The sequence below is a fragment of the Macrotis lagotis genome, chromosome 1 (assembly GCF_037893015.1).
Source record: "Macrotis lagotis isolate mMagLag1 chromosome 1, bilby.v1.9.chrom.fasta, whole genome shotgun sequence".
In the NCBI taxonomy this organism is placed as follows: domain Eukaryota; kingdom Metazoa; phylum Chordata; class Mammalia; order Peramelemorphia; family Peramelidae; genus Macrotis; species Macrotis lagotis.
This window is the reverse complement of record NC_133658.1, coordinates 86,822,489-86,846,363: the sequence shown is the minus strand read 5'-3', so window position 1 is coordinate 86,846,363 and position 23,875 is coordinate 86,822,489. Positions and strand designations below refer to the sequence as shown.

Sequence of the window (23,875 nt, the reverse complement as noted above, 5' to 3'; positions counted from 1 at the left end):
TGTTAGAGGAGGGAATGAGAGCTCTCCTTGGAGCTATCTTTATTGTTTGTATGACTTTCTAGTTGATTCTTCTTTGACTGCTTTTTAGGATCTCTACCGGAGACTCACATTGAATACTAGAAAATGCAATACTGTTTATTATATTTTTTCATATTGGAAAGCTCATATTTGAAAGTTCTTTTGGTACATAAAACTGAAAACCTCTTAGTCTATGAATTTCTCCTTACTCTATTATTGGGTAAGTTATGTGGCTGCCCTAGGACTCAGGTTCCTCATCTGTAAAATGAGGGAGTTGGATCTCATCCTATTTAGGATGTCTCTTCCACTTTTGATTCTTTTTTTTAATTCATTTTAAAAATAGTCTGGTCCTTGCAATTAAGTTAAATTTTTTTCCAAAACAACAAAGGTGAACTTCTCTCTTCTCATTCTCTCCGTAATCTATAGGAAGAATACTTATATTTATGATACCTTATTAAACAAGACTATGACCTTATGCATTGTGCAATTTGAACTAAAAGGCTGTGTCAGAGACTCATGAAGATTCAGAGCTAGAAGGGACTTCAGAAACCTGATAGTCCGACCCCCTCATTTTACAGGATGAGAATGAGATATATGAAATATTTTGCCAAGGTCACACTTGATAGCAAATGTTAGGGGGTGGCATTGGAAGCAGTTCCTCTGAAAAGCCGATGTGCTTTTTCATTGCATGTTTCTATCTGTATGTTTGGTCTTTAAAATTCTTACTTTCATTTTAGTGTTTATTCAACAAATAGTTTTTGAAATTGTGTCTAGAAGTCAATGAGTTAAGCAGACAGATACAAAGATGAGTTTAAATTCCAATAAGAGAAACAACATTAATGTGCTTGGGGAGGTCAGAGGTGTTAAAATGTCCACATAACTGATGGTCATCCATTGAAATGACAATTGAAAAACATTATGTAAATTTCTTTAAAAAATGTTTACAGGTTCTTTTTTTCATAAAGGCTACTAAACAGAATTGAGCCTTCTTGATCATTTGTTTGTTATCGTGAACATCACTTGTACTTAGTTTGTAATTGGGTAATGATGACCTTGTATAATTGAAGTATGAAGGGGTTGCCAGCCTTCAGTATATAATCCTTAGCTTCTGTTTTTTGAATTTGCCCTTTTCCTCTAGCAAGTGATAGAAAAATTAGGGAAAAATAAAAAATACAAAATAAAATTATAAAATAAAAAAAATTGTCACACACTGCCATAGTGCAGTAAAGCATAAGAGGAAATTCATAATATAAAACAATAAATTTCATTTTCAAGAAAGCCTATATAATAAACATTACACATTGTGTTCAGAATCATTCATCTTTTTTTGCTTCCTTGTGGGTTTCATTCTGTTTTCTGCCATGCACTATTTCCTTTTTTTTTTCTTCTCCTCCCATCTCCTTCCAGGGCAGCTTTAATCGAACCATGGATATACAAACACACACACACACACACACACACACACACACACACACACACACACGTGTGTGTGTGTATTTGTGCATATTTGTATATATATGTAAATATATGACCCTCCTTACTCCTACTTTACTTCTACTTGTTACCTTGCCCCCTCCTTAATCAACCATCTTTCCAAAAATTTCACATCCTTCTGTGCCCCCCATTAATCTAAACACTCTTCTATGTACCCTTTCCCCTTACCCTCTAGCTCAGTACCCTCCCTATGCCCTCTTTTTTCTGAATTTAGGTTTTTATAACCATATATATGTATACACACACACACACACATACACACACACATCATATGTATTGCCTCTTCTTGAACCCATTCCCAATGACAGTAAATTTCCATAACTATCAACTCTCTTTTCCTAATTCCTTTGTACCAGTTCTTCTCTTACCTCATTTGTATAAGATGGTAACATTTATTTTTTAATCTTTTCTTAGACCATTTTACTTTTAAGAATTACATCCTCCTCAATTCTACACTGTCTTTCCTTCTAACTACCTGATTACTAATCTTGGACATACGGTTTTACATTTCCATTTTATAGATAGTAAAACAATTTGTCTTTATAGAGTCCCTTGTAATTAGTTTTTGATGTTTCACATTTTTTCCTTCTCTTAGTTCTTGTATGTCAAATTTTCTGTTTAATTCGGGTCTTTTTGCAACAAAATCCTGAAAGTCTGGCCAATTTGTTGAATGTCCATTTTTCCCCCTTCAGAATTATACTTTATTTTGCCGAGTTTGATAACTTTTGGCCTTTGCTTTAAGATACATTGTGTTCTAAGACCTGTGGTCTTTTAAAGTAGCCATTACTATTGGGTAACTCTAATTGTGGTTCTGTCATATTTGAATTGTTTTTTCCTTGTTTCTCTTAATATTTTCTCCTTAACCTGGGAGTTTTGGAATTTAGCTGTGATATTCCTGTCAGCTTTTCTCCTAGGATCCCTTTCATGTGGTAATCAGTGAGTTTTTTCTAGCACTTAAGGACAGTTTTTTTAATTTCTTATATTATTTAATCGATTCTTTTTTTTGTTCATAGCTTCAGGTAGTCCAATTATTCTGATGCTATCTTACTCCCCCCCCCTTTTTTTTAGTTTTTTGCAAGGCAAACAGGGTTAAATGGCTTGCCCAAGGCCACATGGCTAGGTAATTATTAAGTATCTGAGACTGGATTTGAACTCAGTTACTCCTGACTCCAGGGCCAGTGCTTTATCCACTATGCCACCTAGCTGCCCCTATGCTATCTCTTTTTGATTTCTTTTCCAAATCTGTTGTTTCTTTTCTGAATTGTTTTACCCTTCTCTTCTATTTTTTGGTCCTTTATTCTTTTTAATTTTATTTTTATTGACTTTGTACAGGGCAATGGGGTTAAGTGACTTGCCTGAGGTCATTCAGCTAGGCCGTTCTCTTTTGTTTTTATTATTTCTTGTTCTCTTATAACTTTACTGGCTTCCCATTGTCATTTTCTTAAGATTTTAGATTTCCTTTTACAGTTGATTTACTTAACTTTTCATAAATTTTCTTGAATTTTTATTATTAGTTTTTCTGCCTTATTTGATTTTAAAAGTTTTTTTAGTTCCTCTGAATTTTTTATTTTTTTGAGCAGGTAGCCTTTTGACTTTTAGGGTAGGGTAGGAGAGGCATTTTTTTCTTCAGCATCTTCTTAAGTCTTCTCTACTCCCATAGTAACAGGCTATGGTTGGGCTTTTCTTGTGTGTGTGTGTGTGTGTGTGTGTGTGTCTGTCTTTGTCTTTTATTCAGCCCCAGTCCTGCATTGTGGGAGATGATGTCTGATGTCTTTGACCCAACCTTTGCATTCCTTTCCCTCCTCCAAACTTCAGCACACTGTTGGAAATGATTTTACTCCCTACAAACCCTCTAGTGGCTGAAACCTTCAGTTTTCCCCTCTGGTTTGGGATCAAGACTGAGAATTCAATTCTAAGTGTCCACAACCAGCCGGCTTCCAGAGCCACTGCCTCTGCACTCACTCAGGACTGTGCCTCACCAGCACAACTGGGTCTGCCCTTATCAGCATCCTCTCTTTCCTTGCTGAGTCGCTGGCTCAGAAACTGGGCTCCCCACATTGTCCAAGGAGGTGGAAACTTGTGAAGCTGAGGCAGAGGCTTCCTCCCAAGCCAGCTTTCCCTAGGGGCTACCTCTTACTTCCATCCTAGGATCTATCAAATTTTCTTTGGTTGTTTCAAAAGCAACACTGCTCTGCTGTTACTTGCTGCTTTACTTGCACCCTGAGGTGTTTTTCTGACTTTTAGTAGAAGAAATCTAGAGAGCTTGAAATTTTTTAACCTATTCCTTCATCTTCCCAGAATCCCATCCTGGAGGACTTAAGATATTTTTGTATGACTGCCTTAGGGCATAAACTTGGACATTTCTAAGGGCCAGCAGGAGGGAGAATAATATCAGAGATTACCCCCTTCCCAGTTCTTTTTGGTTTTATTTTAGCTGAGGATCTGGATAAGTAAAGCATTATAACTATATTCTTGTTTGAATGTCCCAGCATTGGTTTGTTAAACAGACCCTAGTTTAAAGAAAATTAATATTGTGTGAGGCAATTATAGAATAGAGGGTTTTTTGAAAAAGAGTGGTGTTTGGAATGTTTTGTTTTAATATATAAACTTATGCTTGACTTGAACAGAATTCCTCTAGCTGGATTGGTGGAAACAATGAACCATTGACTGGCTTTACGTGGAGAGGTGGATGTGAGAGAGAAACAACAGGCATACAGGTCTGGAATGAAGTGTTTGTAATTGATAGACCAGATGGAACAAAGGTAAATTTTACAACAAACTTACCCTTTCACTTCACTTTTCTCTCTCTCTCTCTCTCTCTCTCTCTCTCTCTCTCTCTCTCTCTCTCTCTCTCTCTATATATATATATATATATATATATATATATATATATCTCCTCCCCTTCCCCAAATTTTTTCAAAACTCATCTTTTTTGTTAAACTATAGATGGAATTTTCTTTGTGACATCTAATCTATTTTAATATCTCTGTTACCTTATCTGAATGTAAAGTTCAGGTATGTGAGATTGACTAGTCTAGATCATTGCTCTGTCCTTTGTAATCTCTATTTTTTTTCAAGCAAGATTGTAATTGGTGGGCATTTTAATCCCAGAACAAGAGGTGTTTTCTTATTCCTTTTTCAGTTCCTTCTTTTTCTTACCTCTGATTGTGTTATGCCCTGAACATCACCTACCAAACACTTATAGTCAAGATAAAGGAGAATTTCTTGGCAGTCAGAATGGAAGGGGTCATGGGGAGTTCTGCATCAATCACGGGCTGTGGAAGGGAAAGGGAAAGTTGGGGTTACCCTTTACTAATAAGCAAGGAAGGCTTTCTCTTTTGTCAGTAGTGAAATAAGCACAGAATCCTTTCACTACTGGGAGATGTGTTCTCTGATTCCCTAGTAATCTTTGCTAAAGGGAAAAGTAGCAGAATTCTTGATTGAGGCATCCATTTGTGGATGGGTCACACTGAAGGCTAGGTATTCTGAATTATGGCAGGTAACCCTCACATCTCACAGTACCCATAAGAGGCTGGTTGGTAACTTTCACAATAGCTTCAGAAACTTGACTTTGTGTCTCAATCTCTTTGTCATTATTTTGTTTTTAAGATCAAAAAAGTATTAGGCTAGTGAATTGACAAACAAATAGTTAACAGGGGTATCTTAAAAAGGACCCTAAATGTAACTCTACTGGCATAGAATTATATGAGTCTTAGAGAGTCCATTTTTGATGGCTGGTGAATTTGCTTAACATGTTTTGTTTTGTTTTGTTTTGTTTGTTTTTTGGTGATTCCTAGGTTGCTGTATTGTTAATGGACACCCAGGGTGCCTTTGATAGCCAATCAACTATCAAAGACTGTGCAACTGTATTTGCTTTGAGTACTATGACAAGTTCTGTTCAGGTGAGACTTAGAAATTATGTAGGATACTCAATTTAGACAAGCTTAACACAGTTTAATTCTTTTCTGCATGTATTTTCCTTTTAAAAGCTGAAGGAGATTAGAGACATATTAAAGGGAATATCTCATTTCTGTTTTCTGTTGTTCTAAAGTTATTTCATACTTTAATTACCTTCTTAAGAAGCAGTAAACCATTTATCCGAAATTTTTTTTTGGGGGGGGTTGCAAGGCGATGGGGTTAAGTGACTTGCCCAAGGTCACACAGCTAGGTAATTATTAAGTGTCTGAGACTGGATTTGAACTCAGGTACGCCTGACTCCAAGGCCAGTGTTCTATTCACTGCACCACCTAGCCTCCCCCATCCTAAATTCTTGACCTTTTCTCAAAGTACCTGCTTTTATAAAAGGAAAAAGTACAATATATTTTAATTTTTGAATATTTTTGGACTAATTAGGAATAAGAAATTTTAGCACTGGGAGGCTTATTAGTAAAGCTAAGACTTGGATGTTATCTGAGCTAATAGTAAAAGATAAGTAAAAACCTAGATAAATCCATATTTTGCAGTGGTCTTCCTCATTTATCTTTTATTTTTACCCCTAATTCATTTATTAAGAAAAAAATTATTATTACTAATTTTATTGATAATAAATATAATTGTTATTTTGTTTCATTTTCTTAAGCAAGACAGTCTGTCTTTTCCCCAGTTTTGCAGTTAGCATAGACCCATCAAACATCCTTCATTTATTTTCTCATTTTTTGTCTTGAATGGGTACGAAACCATGCAAATAAATTTTTGAAAGATGAACATGATGGGGCAGGGAGGGAAGGAATCTCTGGATACTTTAGTCCTTGAAACTTTTTAAAAATTTTTTTTGTTTTTTTTGCAAGACTATGTGCCTAAGGTCACACACAATAAGTGTCTGAAGCTGGTTTTGAACTCAGGTCCTCCTGACTACAGGGCTGGTACTCTATCCATTGTGCCACATAGCTGCCCCTCCTTGAGACTATTGACGAACATTATCTGACATCATTTTAAGAACATATGATGCTCTAAAGATAAAAGTTTGTCCTTGGTAGCTATTGCAGTTGGTAACACTCATCCTGGAGGTTATAGGAAAAGTCTTTTTGTTTATATATCAGGAATATACCTGTTCTTAATGTGGGAGACACCTTAGTATTTTACCAAATTAGGAGGGGTCCTTCTTTTCCTATGCCTCAGTCCTTTCCATCCCCCTCTACATTTCCTCTTTTCCATTAGCTTGTATTCTACATTTTCTTATTAAATGTGGTGTTAAGTACATACTGTGGAACAAGGGGCATTTCCTTAATCAGGAATTCCTAACTTGGGGTCATTGAACTTGTTTTTAAAAAATATTTTGATAACTATATCCTTTGTAGTTGAAAACATTCTGAGGGAAGTATCTCTGGGCTTCACCAGACTGCCAAGGGTGGGTGGGTGGGGTCAATGACATACAAAAAGGTTAAGAATCCCTCCCTTAAATGATCCCAGACCAGCCTGAGCTTCAAATTGAAAGGCCCAGTATCCTCACTGGGGATGATGCAGCTTCTTTTAGGGTCACTTCCATTGATAGCAACATAAACCCTTTGACTTCCTACTAGTGATTTAGTGCTAGTATAGATCCTGTGATAACAACATGCTGTTTTTCACCTACTTAAGGCAAGTGAAGAAAGGACCACCTGGGCCTTAGTCTATTCTCCAGTGTCTTGTCCTCCAGATGCTCTGGTAACAGATTTTCAAAGCCCTGTGAGAAGGATACTGCAGTTGACTGCTAAAGAGTTAGGAAATGGGCATTCTTGGTCACTGGGGAAACAGGAGGGACAGAGGCAAAGGGAAGTGCTGTGCTTCAAATGTTTTTTTTTTTTTAATTTGTATCATAGAAATATTGGATTTCTAAAATCAGAAACTAAGAATTATTATAGAAAAGACCTTTGATAGCTTTATTTTGTTGATTTTTAAGTTAGATGAAGGTTTCATTTATGCTGTGATATAAAAATTATAGCTGATATTACATTTAAAATGATAAACTATACTGTTTATAAATCTCATAGTGCTATGTAAAGATTGATTTTTTTCTTTAATCAGGTATATAATTTATCTCAGAATATTCAAGAAGATGACCTTCAGCATTTACAAGTATGTATGTTAGGAAATTTATGTTAAATAATGTTTACTAGAATATTTCATCTTCATCTCTACTTAGAAAATCTTAACACTGCAACCCCTCATCTACCTGTAACAATGATGAGTGTTATGAATTTATAAATTTTTGTTGGTTCTTTATCAGAATAGCCTTTATTATATAAACACTGTAAGAAAAACTTACTGTTTGATTTCTTTTAATGTTCTGTTTGAGCTATATTTAATTCCTGATAAAAATTAACATTTAATTAGTGTCACATCATACCCTCTTCTATCTTCCTGTATCATTAATTTTAATAGCCTGATTTAATAGTTGTTTACAGAGTATGGACGACTTGCAATGGAAGAAATCTACCAGAAACCATTTCAGGTAAATTTTAAAGTTATTCTGCCTCAATATGAAAAGTTTTTAGGGTAATTTCTATCTTCTGGGAAAACAGTAGATTTTAGTAAGTATATCCCATGGCTCTGATAGTTGAATAGTTGAATCTTTGGCAAATACCTCTTAACTCAGACCTTTGTGGGTTCATAAGATTGCCAGAAAGGTATGTATGTGTATGATAAAAATACACTAAACAAAATCTTCAAGGTGTGGTCTGAGCAAACGAAGGACACACTCCAAGTCTCACAAAGGTAGTGAAGATCAAGGAGCTGCCCGGAATTGACAGTCAAGCAAGGTTATATGGCCTAATGCAATCACCTTCTCCTCAATCAAGGTTATATGGCCTAATGCAATCACCTTCTCCTCCCTATCCTCTCTCTTTCTCTCTGTTAACTCATTGGTTAGTCTTCAGATTTACATTCTACTCATGAAACTCTACCCCAGAACAAAGAAAAGAATGAAAAGTTTTCATAAAATATCTCACCATCCAGATGGTGAGAATATCAAAAAGACATTTAATGACCTTCTATGACTATCTAAATGAAATAATGTTTGAGTATGCAAGGTCTTCTAAGAAAAGTCTACTATTCTCCTAGACAGTAAAAATAGTCTTATCAAAAGTTAGGAGAGTAAGCCACCTGTTTAAGAGTTTAAGAATGATAGTTTGTTCTTTCTTGAATATTTCTTAACTCTGAGAGAACTTCACTAGGAATATTGACCCTGAAATGGTTTTATTGCGAATATTCCACTCAGGTAGAAAAGGAAGGGGTGAATCTGGGCTATTTTCAATATTTTTTTCAAATTTTCCGAAAGTTCTACTTGATTTTCATATAGGGTTATAACTATTTCATCTCCTTTCTCCAGTTGTCCCTTACGTTGAGAAAACCCCACCACTTTTTTCAACTATGAACTTATTTCTCATGTATATCTTAGGTGGCTATAATAGACTATAACTTCTTTGGGGTCAATTTTATCACATTTTACTTTTGTTAATGCTTATCCTTGTAGCAGGATTTCAGAATTTATGAGACTAAAATTAGTTTTAAGTGCTTTTTTTAATATATATTGTTGCCTCTGGGGGAGCCCTTAGTAATGAAGGAAATGGAGATTCTGTAATTTTAGTTATGGTTTCTTTTTCAAAAATTCTGCATATAATAATAGTATCTGAGGGTGGCTAGGTGGCGCAGTGGATAGAGCACCGGCCCTGGAGTCAGGAGTACCTGAGTTCAAATCCGGCCTCAGACACTTAATAATTACCTAGCCGTGTGGCCTTGAGCAAGCCACTTAACCCCATTGCCTTGCAAAAAGAACCTAAAAAAAAATAATAGTATCTGAGAAATTGAAATCATAGATTATTAAATCTACTACTACTGGAAATCATCTTGTTCACCCTGTTTATAGATAAGGAAAAAGATTCACTTATTTGACTTGCTTGTTCAGTTTTATTCTTGTCTTCTAAAATCAGAAAATAAGGATTATTATAGAAAAGACCTTTGATATCTTTATTTTGTTGATTTTAAATTAGATGAAAGTTTCATTTATGCTGTGATATAAAAATTATAGCTGGTTGTAGACATTAAGATTGCTCGTGTTTCTATCACATTTTGGTTGTTTATTGATGTTTTAAAATTTTGATGATGATGATAATGATCCTATTGATATACTGTTTTACTGGGTTTGGGCTGACTACAATTTGGAAACCGTTGGCTAGAGGGAAAGTATAGGTAGAGGCAATGTTATTGAATTGACTGTCAAATATGTTATTTTGGCCCCTGTTAATAGCATGTGAGTTAAAAGAACCCTGGGCTTGAGTTTTTTTGAAATCCTGGTTACAGCTGTGCTGTGCACTGATTGTACAACCTTGAACACATATCATTTTGCCTCTTTAATTTCTTATGTCTAAAATGACCAAGTTGGACTAAATAATCTTCCAAAATAGCTTTCAGTTCCAAAAAATCAGTAGTTGTACTCAGCACACATGCAGTTGATTTATCCTATTCTTTTGGAACGAGAACTCAGCTAATGTACTTTATTATGATCAAAATATAATAAAAAGACCATTGTGGTTTTAAAAAATTAAGTTGTCCAATATACTGTTAGGTGATGATGATAAGTTCCAATTTACACTCTTTGATAACATTTAAACTCTTAGGTAAATAAAAGCTGTACATAATGGAAATTGAAGACTGGTAATACTGTATCATGTACATATATGTACCCGTGAACATGCATGTGTGTGTTCAGAAATTTATGAATATAGAAAAATATATGAATAGTGTGTGTAATATGGAGAGAAGAGATAATGAATGGGAGAGAGTCAGAAATAGAGACTCATGGTTTCTGGTAAAGATTGTTTAGAGTATTAAGAGACACTTGGATGGTGGTAGCTGTAAATATAGTCATCTTTCTGTGCTTGTAAGACAATTACTTTTTCTTTTTGTGTAGACATTAATGTTCTTGATTCGAGATTGGAGTTACCCATATGAACACTCATATGGCTTGGAAGGAGGAAAACAATTCCTTGAGAAAAGATTACAGGTAAGCAAAAGTTAAAGAATGAGAAATGAACATGTAAATAGTGCAAATCATCTAATACGTAACATTTAGTAATTAATTAGTGTGTATTAACCAGAAAAATAAAATAGCCATGATACAAAATACAGTAGGTACTTGGAAAAAAGGTAGTCCTAGTCAAGAGAGCTACAAAATTCATAAAGTACTTGGGAGTCATTCTAACAAAGCACCTTTTTCTTATATTATATATCAAATTACTGAATACTTCTTACAGAAATAAAGTACAACTTAAATAGCTAGGGGAATAAATAAATATTCAGTGTTCATGGCTGAGCTACACCAGGAAAATCAAAATGGCATTACTACAAAAGTTAATTTGTGGATTTAAAGTTACTCACTAAAGCAACATAAAGCAGTAAAAATCATTGAGAGGAAATAAAAGTTTAGAATATAATGAAAAAAATAGGCATGAAGGAGAAATAGCTTATTTAGACCTCAGGCTTTATTTAAAGGGTAGTAATCAGAATCATTTGGAATTAGTTAAAAAGCAGAAAAGTATATCAATAGACTAAATTAGGGAGAAACAAAAGTCATAGAACTCATTAACTCGGCCTTTGATATCCCCCCAAAACATAAATTACCCATAAAAGAACTCTCTATTTGATAAGAACTGGTAGAAAAACTGGAAAACAGTCTGACAGAAATAAGACAGATCCTATTCCATAAGTCAAAAATGAATAACTCTTAAGTCCAAAAATATTAATATATGCAGGATAAGGAGGGAAGAAACCTTTAACTGGGAAAAAATCTTTGTATCAAATATCTCTGATTTTAGACAATTAATAGAAACTCAGGATATTTCCAAAGTCTTAGTGCATTTTTAAGATACCAAATGTCTTTAAAGCTTCAGGTTACGCTACCAAAACTTAAAACAGCAATAAGACTTTTGGAACAAGCCATGTTCCAGCAGATATAGGTGGTTGAAGAACAAGGACACAATTCACAAAAGAAGCATCCCCAACTATTAAACACTTTGTGAAAGCATATGCCATGTCATTGATAATAGGAGAGATGCAAATTAAAGCAATCATGTTGTTTCTCCTCTGACACCCTGCAAATTGTCAAAGGTGATAAAGCATTGGAATAATCATGTCCAGGAGAGATGAGCACCCTCTAAGGTATTGTTATTGTAGCTGGAGATTGATATAATCATTCTGGAAAACTGTTTGGAATTATGATTCATATGTCCTTATCCTCTGACCCCCAAATTTTACTAATAGTCATATATCCTAGGGGAGGTCATTGACCACTGTTTAGAAGGACTTTATATGCATTAAAATATTTATAGCAGCACTTTTTATGATTAACAAAAACTAAAACTAAATTAGAGAATGACTAAACAAATCTTGGTACATGAGTGTAATGGATGAATATGAATATGAATATCATGATGACAAAGAAGACTGGAAAGACTTAGTTGAACAGATCCAAGATGAAGTGACCAGAATCAGGAAAACAATAGGCATGATGGAACAATAATATAAATGGAAAGAAAAACCACTGCAAAACAATCAGAACTGAAAGCTGTGAAACTATAGACTATATTTGTCCCCAAAGAAGAGATAAGAGAAACTGCCCTTTCTTGACCCCTTGATCCCTTGCAGAGGTTGAGGTCTATTGCTTTATAAAGTTGCATCAGATCTTTTTGTTGTGTTAATTGGTTTTGGTACTTCTCTCTCCCTCTCCTCCCTCTCTCATGGATAAAATTAACTGACAGTGACTGGGGTATAGGGTGAAATCAAAGTGAAAGAAATACAAAAAATAGCAATAAAAACACTTTAAAATCACTGTAGTATTTTATTTTTAAAAAAATAGAGAAAGGAACACTGATATTTTACCCAGAAAACCATTTATTTTACAGTCATTGAATCTTAAAGCTAGAAGGGGACCTCAGAGATGATTTGATCAGTCCTCTTATTTTACACATGAAGAAACTGAGGACCAATTGAGAGGTGATTCACTTGTCTACTGTACTAGTTTTTCAGTTGGCACTAACATGATCGTGTTGCACTTGAAGTCAGGAGACCAGAATTCTGGTTCACTTGAGGCTGTGTTATATGAAAATTGATTTAAGAATTGAACTTGTTTAGCTGGGAAAGGGGAAGAATAAGGGGGAGGTGACAGCTGTCTTCAAGTATTTTGAAGGGTTATCATAGCTGCCTACAGAAATGGATTCTCCCTCTTTGAAGTCTTTTTTGACTAGATGACTGGAGAGGTCTCTTCTAACTCTCAAATTCTTTGATTCTTTGAACTAGAGTTCAGGTCTCTTGCTTTCTGGTGCAATGTTTCTCTCCCTCCCCCCCCCCCCCCCCACTATACAACATACAGACCTCCCCTAGTTCCTCATTAAAACATACATATTTTTGTAATACAGTTGTTTCCAGAATCTACTGTGAGATATGTCTAAGATGCCCATAGACCTCCCACCTGAGAGAGATGTGGGGAACTTAGTTATAGAGTGAAGAGTAGGAGGAGAAGGTGGCAGCTTTCAGGAGTGGGAGGGTGGGTAGTATCTGAGAGCTGGAAGCCAGAAGTGGTAAGACCCCATGGACGGTGTTGAGTGTTCTCCACATGTAGTAGCACAGCTAGTTAATGAGGGGACACGTAGAACCTGAGAGCAGAAAAGACCTATAGCCATCATTTTTGCAGTTGGAGAAAAGGGACTAGGGCCTTATGGGGGAACCCTCAAGTCAGAGGGGGACTGGATATAACTTGCCTGGAATTATAGATTTAGAATTAAAAGAAACCTGAGAGGTGGAGTCCAACTCTTTACTGATGTTCAAATGTTAACATGACCCTGATTACCCAGGTGGTAAGTCTATATGGAGCGGAATCTGAAAAATGCCTTTGCTGATTTTCTTATGTTTTCCAGTGTTCATTGGTGGGATTTAATCATGTTTGTTTTAAAAAAAAATTTCCTCAAAGTTTATATCTTCATCTTTTTTTTTTCTTCTTACCTCACTCCAGGTAAAGCAAAACCAACACGAAGAACTACAGAATGTAAGGAAGCATATTCACAATTGCTTCTCTAACCTTGGTTGTTTCCTGTTGCCACATCCTGGTCTTAAAGTTGCAACTAATCCAAGTTTTGATGGGAGATTGACTGGTAGGAATTTCTCAATCTCATTTATCTGAAAATGGTCAACTATTTAAAGCAAATATTAATTGGATTTTTGTTTCGTATGGGAGTTTGAATTTATGAGATCACTGTGATATAAATGCTTTGCTGCTCATTTTTCTGTTTTGAAGGATTTTTAAAAAGTGGTTACCAGCTCCTTGTTTCAAGGTTTTTAAAACTGAATTTTGTGACAACTCTCAAAGCAATAACTTTTATTTGTCAGCATTTTGCTGTTGGCAGAATTTTTAAAGGTTGGTCTTGAAGACTACACTTTTTTCTAAGATACATAAAATGACACTAAGAAACTAATTTATTAACAGATGTAGACTTGGGTTTTCCCTTTTTTGTTTGAGAAGATAGTGATGGTCCTTTTTATATAGACTTGTGGAAATAAATGGAAAAGGGTTAAGGATTGAAGAAACTCATTCAGAAAGACTGAAGGAAAAAACAAAATACATACATGTAAATAAAATTAAAACAGTTTCTTAGCCTCTGAGTGAAATGAGACTTTTTGACTCATGGGTTATTCTTATTCCATTTATTCTGTACTCACTTATTTAAGTCCCTTCTGTTTGCCAAGCGTGATACTAGAGGCCAGGGCTTTATACACAAAACAGTCCTGTCTTCTATGAATATCTATTTATTAAAACATCATTTTCATAGGGAAACTGTTTATATTGTCGGGTTAGGTACTTGCTGTGACTAGTTGTCAGTCCACTGACGATGTATAATTAGCTCAGTAAATGTAATGTAAATTTTTTGAATTATGTTTTCTAAAAAAAAGAAAAAGTAATTATAACTTCTCAATGAAACCATGTAAATGAGGGATGGTTTCTGTACTGCCTTTCCATAATAGAAGCCTATTGTAAATTTATGCACCGGGGACTGAATCTGTTTCTTTTGTGACTAATTTGGTGTTGATTAATTCCCTCTCTGCTAGATATTGATGAAGATTTTAAAAAAGAGCTTCGCAATCTGGTTCCGTTACTGCTTGCTCCTGAAAATTTGGTAGAAAAAGAGATAAGTGGATCCAAAGTGACTTGTAGAGATCTTGTAGAATATTTTAAGGTAGGCAAACTCCTATTATATTTAAAAACCACTAAAATGTAATTTCCTAATTTAGAAGTGAATGATTGTATAAATAAAGCTCTTCCCCTTGTTATTTTCAATTTTATTTTGATATTTTTTATCCAGACTTTAAGAATAACCAATTAATGAAGATTTGTTTGTTTTTAGGCTTATATTAAAATCTATCAAGGAGAAGAGCTTCCACATCCTAAATCTATGCTTCAGGTATTTTATCTTATTTTATATAATTGAAGGGGGGGGGGAATAGACTTAACATGTTAAGTTATACTGCAGGTTTGAACAAATTTTACATGATTTTTAAAATCTTATGACTACATTTTGGAAGATGCTAAATTCATACCTTGGATTGGGAAGTTTGATAAGTGTTTTGAGCAGCTGATTTGTCTTGGCATAAATTAGAATAATTAAATTAGAAAGGCTGAGTTTATTCCTTAACATACTGTACATATACTGTACAAGAAACTACATCTCATGTTATGGGGGTGAGTTGGGGGTCTCTGAGGTATTAAGTTTTTTTAATATATTGGTTAATGATGTTGGCTTAATACAGCTATCTGAACTAATTTAATTTCTTTTTCTTGAGACAAAAATAATATAAATAACATTACTTTTTACTCCCTTTCATTTGTCAGGAATTTATTTCTTGGAATGAAATTTGCTTTGTGATAATTTGGGTCTTAGTTGATAAGAATAAAAATGTGTAATATAATTCTCTTAGGAAAATTTTGATTAACTGAGAAATCTTTTAGGATTTTCTACTTTGGACAATCTATCAGTTCTACAGTCTAGCAAGCACATTTTCCCCAAAAATATGAAAACTCTGGATTGGAGTCTGTCTTCACTTTTACAAGGATTATGTGTCTGTGTTTCTAATTTTTAAGTGAATTGTGTGAGAGAAATGTTAATTATTCATTAAATGCTGATGTTTCATTTTTAACCCCATTCTGATCACCTAACTTATTTTTGGATGATTTCTAACTACAATCATTGGGTGTATGCTCAGGGCATTTTTAAATATTAATATCATAGAATTTAGATCTAGAAAAAACATCAATCTTCTAGTCCAGCTCCATCATTTTATAAGGTTTGGAAAGTGATTGTTCAAGAATTTTTACAAGTAACAAGTATCAGAGTTGGTCATTGGGCCCAGATTTTCTGTGCTTTCTTCTATATTATTCCATACTTTTACCTTAATTTAAGGAAACTATAGTTAGGAAAGAATATAGTTACTCCCCCCCCCAAAGTAATATATGCATAAAAGCAAATAAAGCTAATCTTTGAATCAAATGAATCTTGAGGCTTATTATTGTTCCTCTAATTGAAAAAATGATTATATATAATTTTTCAAAACTTATGATTAGATATTAAGTGTTATTATTTAATGGAAATTATTTGAGTTTTGTGTGTTTTTTTTAATAGGCAACAGCTGAAGCTAACAATCTTGCTGCAGTAGCAGGAGCAAGGGATAGTTATAGCAAAAATATGGAGCAGGTTGGTAATTTTATAACTTGGCAATTATTTGTGATCTAAGTAAATTATTTTAAATACAAAATCTTTCTGGGTTTGCATCCCAGTACATTGTCTTCATAAAAGCATATCCTTGTTGCCTTCCTCATTCTCATTCTTAAAAGTAAGTTGTTTTTACAGAGGTTATTAAATGCCTTCTTAGAAGGAAAGTAAATCTGGTAGCAGGCCATAAAGCATATAGGTAAGACATTATTTTTTGGTTAGTTAATTTAGAACACTGTTAACGGTAGGCTCTTATTTAATAAGCTTCAGGCCCACAATAGTTTGTAAAAGCAACTCTAAATCAAAGATGCGTTGGGAAGTGGAGCAGCTTCCTAGCTGTATCTTCTATTTAGGTATGTCAGTCAATCAGTGCCTTCTACATTTCAGACACTGGGAATTCAAAGATAAAAATGAAACTGTCACTGCCCCCCAAGGATAATGACATTTTATCAGGGAAAAGGCATGTGACAAAGGTGGTATGAAGGTGACCCAGAATAATGGAAGTAATTTGCTTTCCATGCTTTAGTTCTGCTGTTTGTATAAGGATGATACTGTCATCCTTGGAAGTTTCAGATGGATTTTTAATGATCTCTTTAAACTTCTGTTTGGAAGGGAAATGACTTAGTGTGTTTCTGTGGCTTAAACAAAACCTTTTTGATGAAACACATCATTCAACTAGATTTCTATGAGCTATTAAGATTGTGGACCTTGCACAGTTCTGTCTGTCATTGTAAAAATTAAAATTAGGCAATTTAAAAAAAAGTTATTCATAGAAGATAACTCATTGTACTCCCATTTTATTTAAATAGGTATGTGGTGGAGATAAGCCTTACATTGCACCTTCGGATTTAGAAAAAAAACACTTGGATTTCAAGGAGGTAGCCGTCAAACAGTTTTGTTCTGTGAAAAAAATGGGAGGAGATGAGTTCTGCCGTCGTTATCAAGACCAGCTTGAAGCTGAGATTGAAGAAACCTATGCAAATTTTGTAAAGCACAATGATGGCAAAAATATCTTCTACGCTGCTCGTACCCCTGCCACACTGTTTGCAGTCATGTTTGCTATGTATATAATCTCAGGACTGACTGGCTTCATTGGCCTGAACTCGATAGCTGTCTTGTGTAACCTGATAATGGGTTTAGCGCTGACTTCCCTTTGTACTTGGGCATATGTTAAATACTCTGGGGAGTTCAGAGAAATTGGAACAATGATTGATCAAATTGCTGAAACACTATGGGAACAGGTTGGTATATATCTTTTAGTTTTTTATTGACTTTCTCTCATGTTTCTCCCCCTCCTTCCTCTCCCCCCAACCTCCCCTTCATATGTTTTCCTTCTCCATTGTTTGAATAACTCTACTCTCTCATTTGTATCATCTCTTTCTCTTTGGATCTTAGTTTTCATGTCTGTAAAATGAGGGGGTTGAACTAAATGATGCTTAGGGTTTCTTTTTAAATCTCATGACTGGTGATTGTATTGATGATGCTCTCTGTTGAGTAGATTTATAATCAAGATGTTGTGTGAGTCAAAAGATTTATTTTCAAAATCATGATGATTACACAAGCTTGGCTATACTAAAACCAACATCTTTAGGATAGATACCTAATGCCTTTTCTTAGGATTGATTGTCATAGAGAGATAGTCAATTCAACAGAAAAAATGTTGAGTTCAGTTTAAACAAATGAAGGTGTTTACTGTGAGTTTTCTTTGGAAGATGAAAAAGTCCTCAGAAGTAATACAGTCAGTGAAGATTTAATGAGGGAAGACAAATAAGTTTTTCAGTTATAGCTGATATTTTTGAAAAGTGCTACATAGCAATATGAGCAAGAAGCAATGTACCACTGACATGTTCCATAAGTAGCGGATTTGTCTGCAGCCAAGGGACAAAGTTGCTTACCAGGAAGATAAGATTGACAAGCTGAAGCACCATGAAGAAAAAAGCCTAAAATTCATTGTGAATTGAACCTGAGAAACAATTATTAACTTATTAACTTATGACATGGGAAGACAACTACACCAGAAGCCATGAGGACTTTTCTGGATTTTGCTTTTTGGTGTTATTGGTATGGTATGGTCCCAGTCAAGTTCACTAACACCAAGTAGTTACTCAGTTGGAGTAGCTATGCCTGTTCCTTGGCATTTATTTGCTGACTTTGCATATGTGCAAAGATGTGAAATATGATCACGTTGGAATATTTGAATATATCAGATGAAAAAATAAAGCTGCTGTTATTTGTAAACAGTACAGTAGTTATTTTCAGTTCACATTTCTGTAGCCTAGTGAGATATTTGATCAAGAAGCTGGAATTCATGTTAAGTCTCCCTGGTTCTATTAAAAACATTTTTTTAAGTAAATCATTTTGGGGGGAAATTGATATTCCTTAATTCTTTCCCTCTCCAGTTTATCTCATAAACATTTCCTTCCTTCTGTCGACTGTAATCCACTCAAGAATAATGACTTACATACTTAATTTTTGAAATAATATTGAATTAAAATATGTATTGTTAACAACATGAACTTAAATCCTACCCTATCTTGAAAGTTCTCTGATTATTTCACAGCACTTTTGGTATCTTTGGTAAAGTATTTGTTGAAAGACAAAAACCTTCGATTTGTTCCTTGATTGTTTTTGTAATGAGTTTATAATCAATCTTCCTTATCCTTATTATTATTGCAAATTATGAGTATATATTAATTATCCAGATTCTTGCTTTAAAATTATCTACCTCTTGTGCGGCATTAAGTGTCATTAAAACAAAGTCAGCGAGGCGAAAACAATCTGTAGTTTGTAAGAATTATATTTGTATTAGTTTTAATTGCATTGATTACTATTCAGAGGACAAAAACTCACTGTTGTCATTGACTTTTTCTAAATTTCTTTGCCTTTCTCTTTTCTTTTGCCTCAGAGGAGTCCCAGGAAGGTGAGAAACCTACCAAGTCTCAAATTTCTTAGTCTTAAACTCTTGTCAACTTCAAGTCAATCTGACGTCATTTTCCTAACCAATCACTCCATGTTTTAGGTGTTTTCCAAACTGTTTGAAGTTATTAGACGCCGAATGGTTCATCGTGCTCTTTCATCAGCACAGCGACAGAGACTGTCTTCCAACAATAACAAGAAGAAAAACTAGACAGTATTTTTAACTTTTCTGTATATGAAGTGTTCACACTTACACATGTAGGACACTAAGCAGGACCGTCTGGGCCGGTCGGTCTGCATAAAATGCTGTAAACATACCAGATTGATGCTGCACAGAGGGTATGGAATTGCACATACATCTCATAGGAACTATAAAATGGTTTGAATTCAATGACATACCATAGAGGAAGAAAATAATTTCTATTTTTCTTTGTAAAGTGACTAAAATACATTATTTCCAGCAGTATTGCTTATTCTTTTGAAGCTTTTCAGTTTAGTTTTTCCATATTCTTGGTTACTTTGCTCATTACTTTGAATTGAATTTAAAAATATTTTTATATGTAATTTTTTTTTACCTTATGGCTTTTTGTTTTGTTTTGCACATTTCTCATACCACAGGTATTGAAGCCCCTGGGTGATAAATTGATGGAGGAAAACATAAGGCAGTCTGTAACAAACTCTATCAAAGCAGGCCTGACTGACCAGGTGTCTCATCATGCCCGATTAAAGACAGACTGACAGTTCATCTCCTCTTCAACTCTGCTCTCCCGTCCTTTTTCATGCTTGCTGTACAATGAGAACTCAAAATAAACCAAAGTTTACAATCCATTCTAGAAGTAGTTTAGTGTAACTGGCTCCACAGATTGTTGCCACAGATTGTGAAAATTGGTTGTTGGTTTTAAGCATTTTCTTCTTCACTGGCTTCCAAGACACCAGGTAGTGCCATGGAGACTGAGAGAGGAGCGTTCTTTTATCATGCACACTTGTGCCATGTTTAATTCTTGATTTAATAATATGCAGTCTCTGGCTTGTTAGAAAAAGTCGTCGTCTGAAAAGGATATATCAGGGAAATATTTTAAGAAATCTATTAAAGTGAAATCTTTTAACAGAATGTAAACATACAGTGTCCCATTGAGATTTTTTTTATTTCTGGAGTAGCTGTGAATCAGAGTCAGTTTGAGATGGTAGTGACAACCAGCACTGGGCTATCTCTATTGAGCCACGACATCAAAAATAAAGATTGCTTTACTGCCATCAGTACCAGTGTTACACAAAGTGCATGTCTCATCAGATCTTTACAGAAATGCAGGACTGACTTCACCTTTGTCACTAAGGAAATGATTTTGGAGTATACATTTGTCTTGCCTTCTTAAAATTCCATAAACCTGCTCTTAAAGGAGATGCATAACTGGGAAATGGAACTGTCTCTTCTGCAGTTAAGCCTTTGTGTACATAAAAAATGCCATTAATTTTATTGGGGGAGAAATTCCAGCCAAAAATGTTGCCTACAGCTATGAGTTAGGATTGTCTGTACAGTGTGTAGCTTTTATTTTCTAAAATCACAGATAGGGCATGTATATGAATTATAAATATATAAATACAATTTTGTATTAAAAGTTTTGTAGTTTATGGCAAAATCTGGTTCTGTAGTAGGCTAAGTACGGTTTATGTAAAGGAATGTTTGTGGCTCATGTAAATGTGTGAATGCATAAACAATTTGAAGTTTTTGATATATTTGTGATATTTACCTGCCTTGAGCACCATATTTTCACACACCCCCACCTCCCCCAGAATTCAGTGGGAATGTTTGTTGTGAAACTTCGTCTTCTGTTGCATTTTAAAGTTATTTCCTGTAATTTATTTTCAGTACATAATTATAAATTGGTTGTGTGTGTGTATATATATACATATATATATACATATATTTCATATATATATATATTTCATGTATATGTATATATGAAATGAAAATTGTGATTCTTTTTTAAGGAACTCTTCAAATATATATTCCACAACACAAACCATGTTTGTTTATACTAAAATGAGCATGAGCAGGAAATGCCCAAATGACAGATACTAAGGTACTATGCCTTGAAATGAAGCTAAATTTATGAGAATACAATGATTCTTCCATGTCTATTTGTTAGAAGAAGAAAAAAAATTGTCTTGAGTCTAGATGTAATTGTGGGATTTTGTTTTTGTTGGTGTTTGTTTTCATTTTGGGGGTATAAGTTAAGACTGATATTTTACAGTGGCCTGCACTTGTGAAAGCACATAGCTTGTTCTCTAAGTGAAAAAGAAGTTAGTTGTCATGCTCTATGTTGAGAATTTTGAAACATACATTGATTTTGTATCTTTTTTCCCTTCTTGGAAATTTGTTTTTATTATGGATTGTATTTATTTCTATCCACATTAAATTGATACCAGCTCACCTATTTTCAAGCAAAAAGAATCCACCTGAAGTTTGTATGTTTTCTTTTATCACCCTGTTTAATGATGCTGTGGATTGTTTATGAATAGAAAAATAAAAAATTGGCTGTGTCATAGCAAAGCTTTTGAAATTGCAAATTGCATCTCACATGTTTCTAACCAAGAGAGTAATTAAGACCAGGTTGCTTAAATGTTGGTTTTTTTTAACTAGTTCATGCTTTTAGCATTTCATGACTGGAAGCATAGTATTGTGGAAACAGAGTTTAACTTGAAATCAGTCTTTTGGTTCAAGCCTTGCCTCCCATACTTAATACCTGTATGACCATGGATGGAGGTCTGAACTTTGGATTCCTTATCTGTAAAATTAGAATGATGACAACCACCTACCTCAGAAGGGTTATAGGGGATCAAATGTATGTAAACTGCTTCATAAAAACTTCAGGTCATGGGCGGCTAGGTGGCCTAGTGGATAAAACACCGGCCCTGGAGTCAGGAGTACCTGGGTTCAAATCCGGTCTCAAACACTTAATAATTACCTAGCTGTGTGGCCTTGGGCAAGCCACTTTAACTCCATTTGCCTTGCAAAAACCTAAAAAAAAAAACCAAAACAAAACAAAAAAAATTTCAGGTCTGGTATAAGCTGGAATCCATTGCTGAATTGAATTGAGAATAATTTGATTATCTAAAAGACATCTAAAAAAATCTTTTCCTTCCACCAACAAGACTCTGATCCTTAGTAATTAAATAGTAGGAACACAAAGCATAACAAAGCTATTGTATCAGATAAGTTTTTTTGTCAAAATTCTTTGTTTAGTATCCATAAGTTTTCTTTTTGGTGGTTATTTACAAAGAGGTTTGTTTAAGGAATTAAGCTGTTTTCTTCATTGTCATAAACTACTTTTTTTCCTCCTTCTGAGTCACTAAGATTAAAGAATTGCTTCTGACCCACCTTAGATTGCATAAGAAAGGATTTCAGGTCATCTACTTTCTTTGAAAATGATGCTTGTTTCTAGTCCTAGGGTTCAAAAGGAAATGTAACTTTTTTTTCCCTTCTAGAGAAGGAAGCCTGGCACAGTAAGTGAATGAATGAAAAAACATTGAGCACTATGTTAAACACTGTTCTAAGTACTGGCCAAGAGGATTCAGTCATTGGATGGACGAAAGAGCCTGATGGCCCCATGGAGTGACTAGCCAGTAGTCTGTAGGGTGCATGAGCAAAATAAAAGACTGTGGCTAAGGGACCCGGCAGATGTAAGAGACTGGTGATCCGCCATCCCCAAAGATATTTTTGGACTGAGAATTGCATTTGTAGCTCAGCTGCTAATATAAGTCACATATCATTTATCAACCCTTTTGAGGTGTGCTTTGCACTCATTTACCTGCTGTCAGCTATAAAACTACCTTTTGAAGTAGGTAATAAAAATATCTACATTTTATAGACGAGGAAACGCTCAAAATTTGTGTCCCACATCTTAGAAGTGGCAGTTGGGAGAAGAACCTGGGTTCTAGTTCTTTCTGTACCACCATGCAGTAATTTCAGAGGTCTCACAACTGGAAAAAAAAAATGGGTGAATCTAGGTGGACTGGCTTCCCATGGCTAGTAATGAATTAATATTTTTAAAATGATTTAAAAAAATTGATCACCAGGCAAATATCTGGTCTTTCACAAAGTGCTTTGGAACAGTGTCACAAAGCTTGAAGATTTGAAGCAAGGCTCAATTGGTAGAATTCATCGGCACTTTTATCTTGAATAATTTTTACGTGTTATTTTTTGTGGCGAATTAGATGAGATAGTTGATAGTGCTGCTTAGTAACAGTTCTTTGAGAGGCTGAAACTCAGAGGACTTTACTGTAACTTAGTCTTGATTCAATATTCAGATGTGAGATTATTCAGGACTTGAGATCCTTTTAGTGAAAGTGGACCTTGCTTTGAATTGTCTCCCGAATATGTGATGATAGTGTTTATTTTGTTATACCTTTCAGAGAAAGGAATTCACAAGTCTGTTTTTGTTTCCTTTTTAATAAAAATAATTTATCCAGAAATATTTCAAGAATAAAATAAGTTTATCTAGAGTATCTTTTGCTGATCCTATGAACTTCTGCATTTTGTCCTTTCCCTTTCCCCCCATTTTTCTCATCTCAACAACTCTGGGTACAAGTTGTTTATCCTCTTCTCTTTGAAGTGCTCTGAAGCACACTGTTCTGTTGCCTGCTCATAGGACTCAGGGAAGTTTTGGGGAATAGAGGAGTCTCAAATCTGTGTGCATTTATGAACACTGATATAT

At 34.6% G+C, this 23,875-nt stretch overlaps 1 protein-coding gene across 4 annotated transcripts in view; it reads left to right on the top strand.

Moving 5' to 3' along the window:
* The window catches only part of ATL2 (atlastin GTPase 2), a 108,327-nt gene extending 87,910 nt beyond the window's left edge, over positions 1-20,417 (top strand). For 3 of the 4 annotated variants that reach the window (XM_074204058.1, XM_074204061.1, XM_074204052.1), the window contains exons 3-13: positions 4,140-4,274; positions 5,310-5,414; positions 7,516-7,566; positions 7,886-7,942; positions 10,400-10,492; positions 13,496-13,634; positions 14,587-14,714; positions 14,883-14,939; positions 16,155-16,226; positions 17,054-17,485; positions 19,779-20,417. In XM_074204058.1, coding sequence (XP_074060159.1) covers positions 4,140-4,274; positions 5,310-5,414; positions 7,516-7,566; positions 7,886-7,942; positions 10,400-10,492; positions 13,496-13,634; positions 14,587-14,714; positions 14,883-14,939; positions 16,155-16,226; positions 17,054-17,485; positions 19,779-19,898 — 1,389 coding nt within the window. In that variant the 3' untranslated portion in view covers positions 19,899-20,417. The other variant, XM_074204071.1, reaches the window with a different exon arrangement.
* Positions 20,418-23,875: the final 3,458 nt, after the last annotated feature.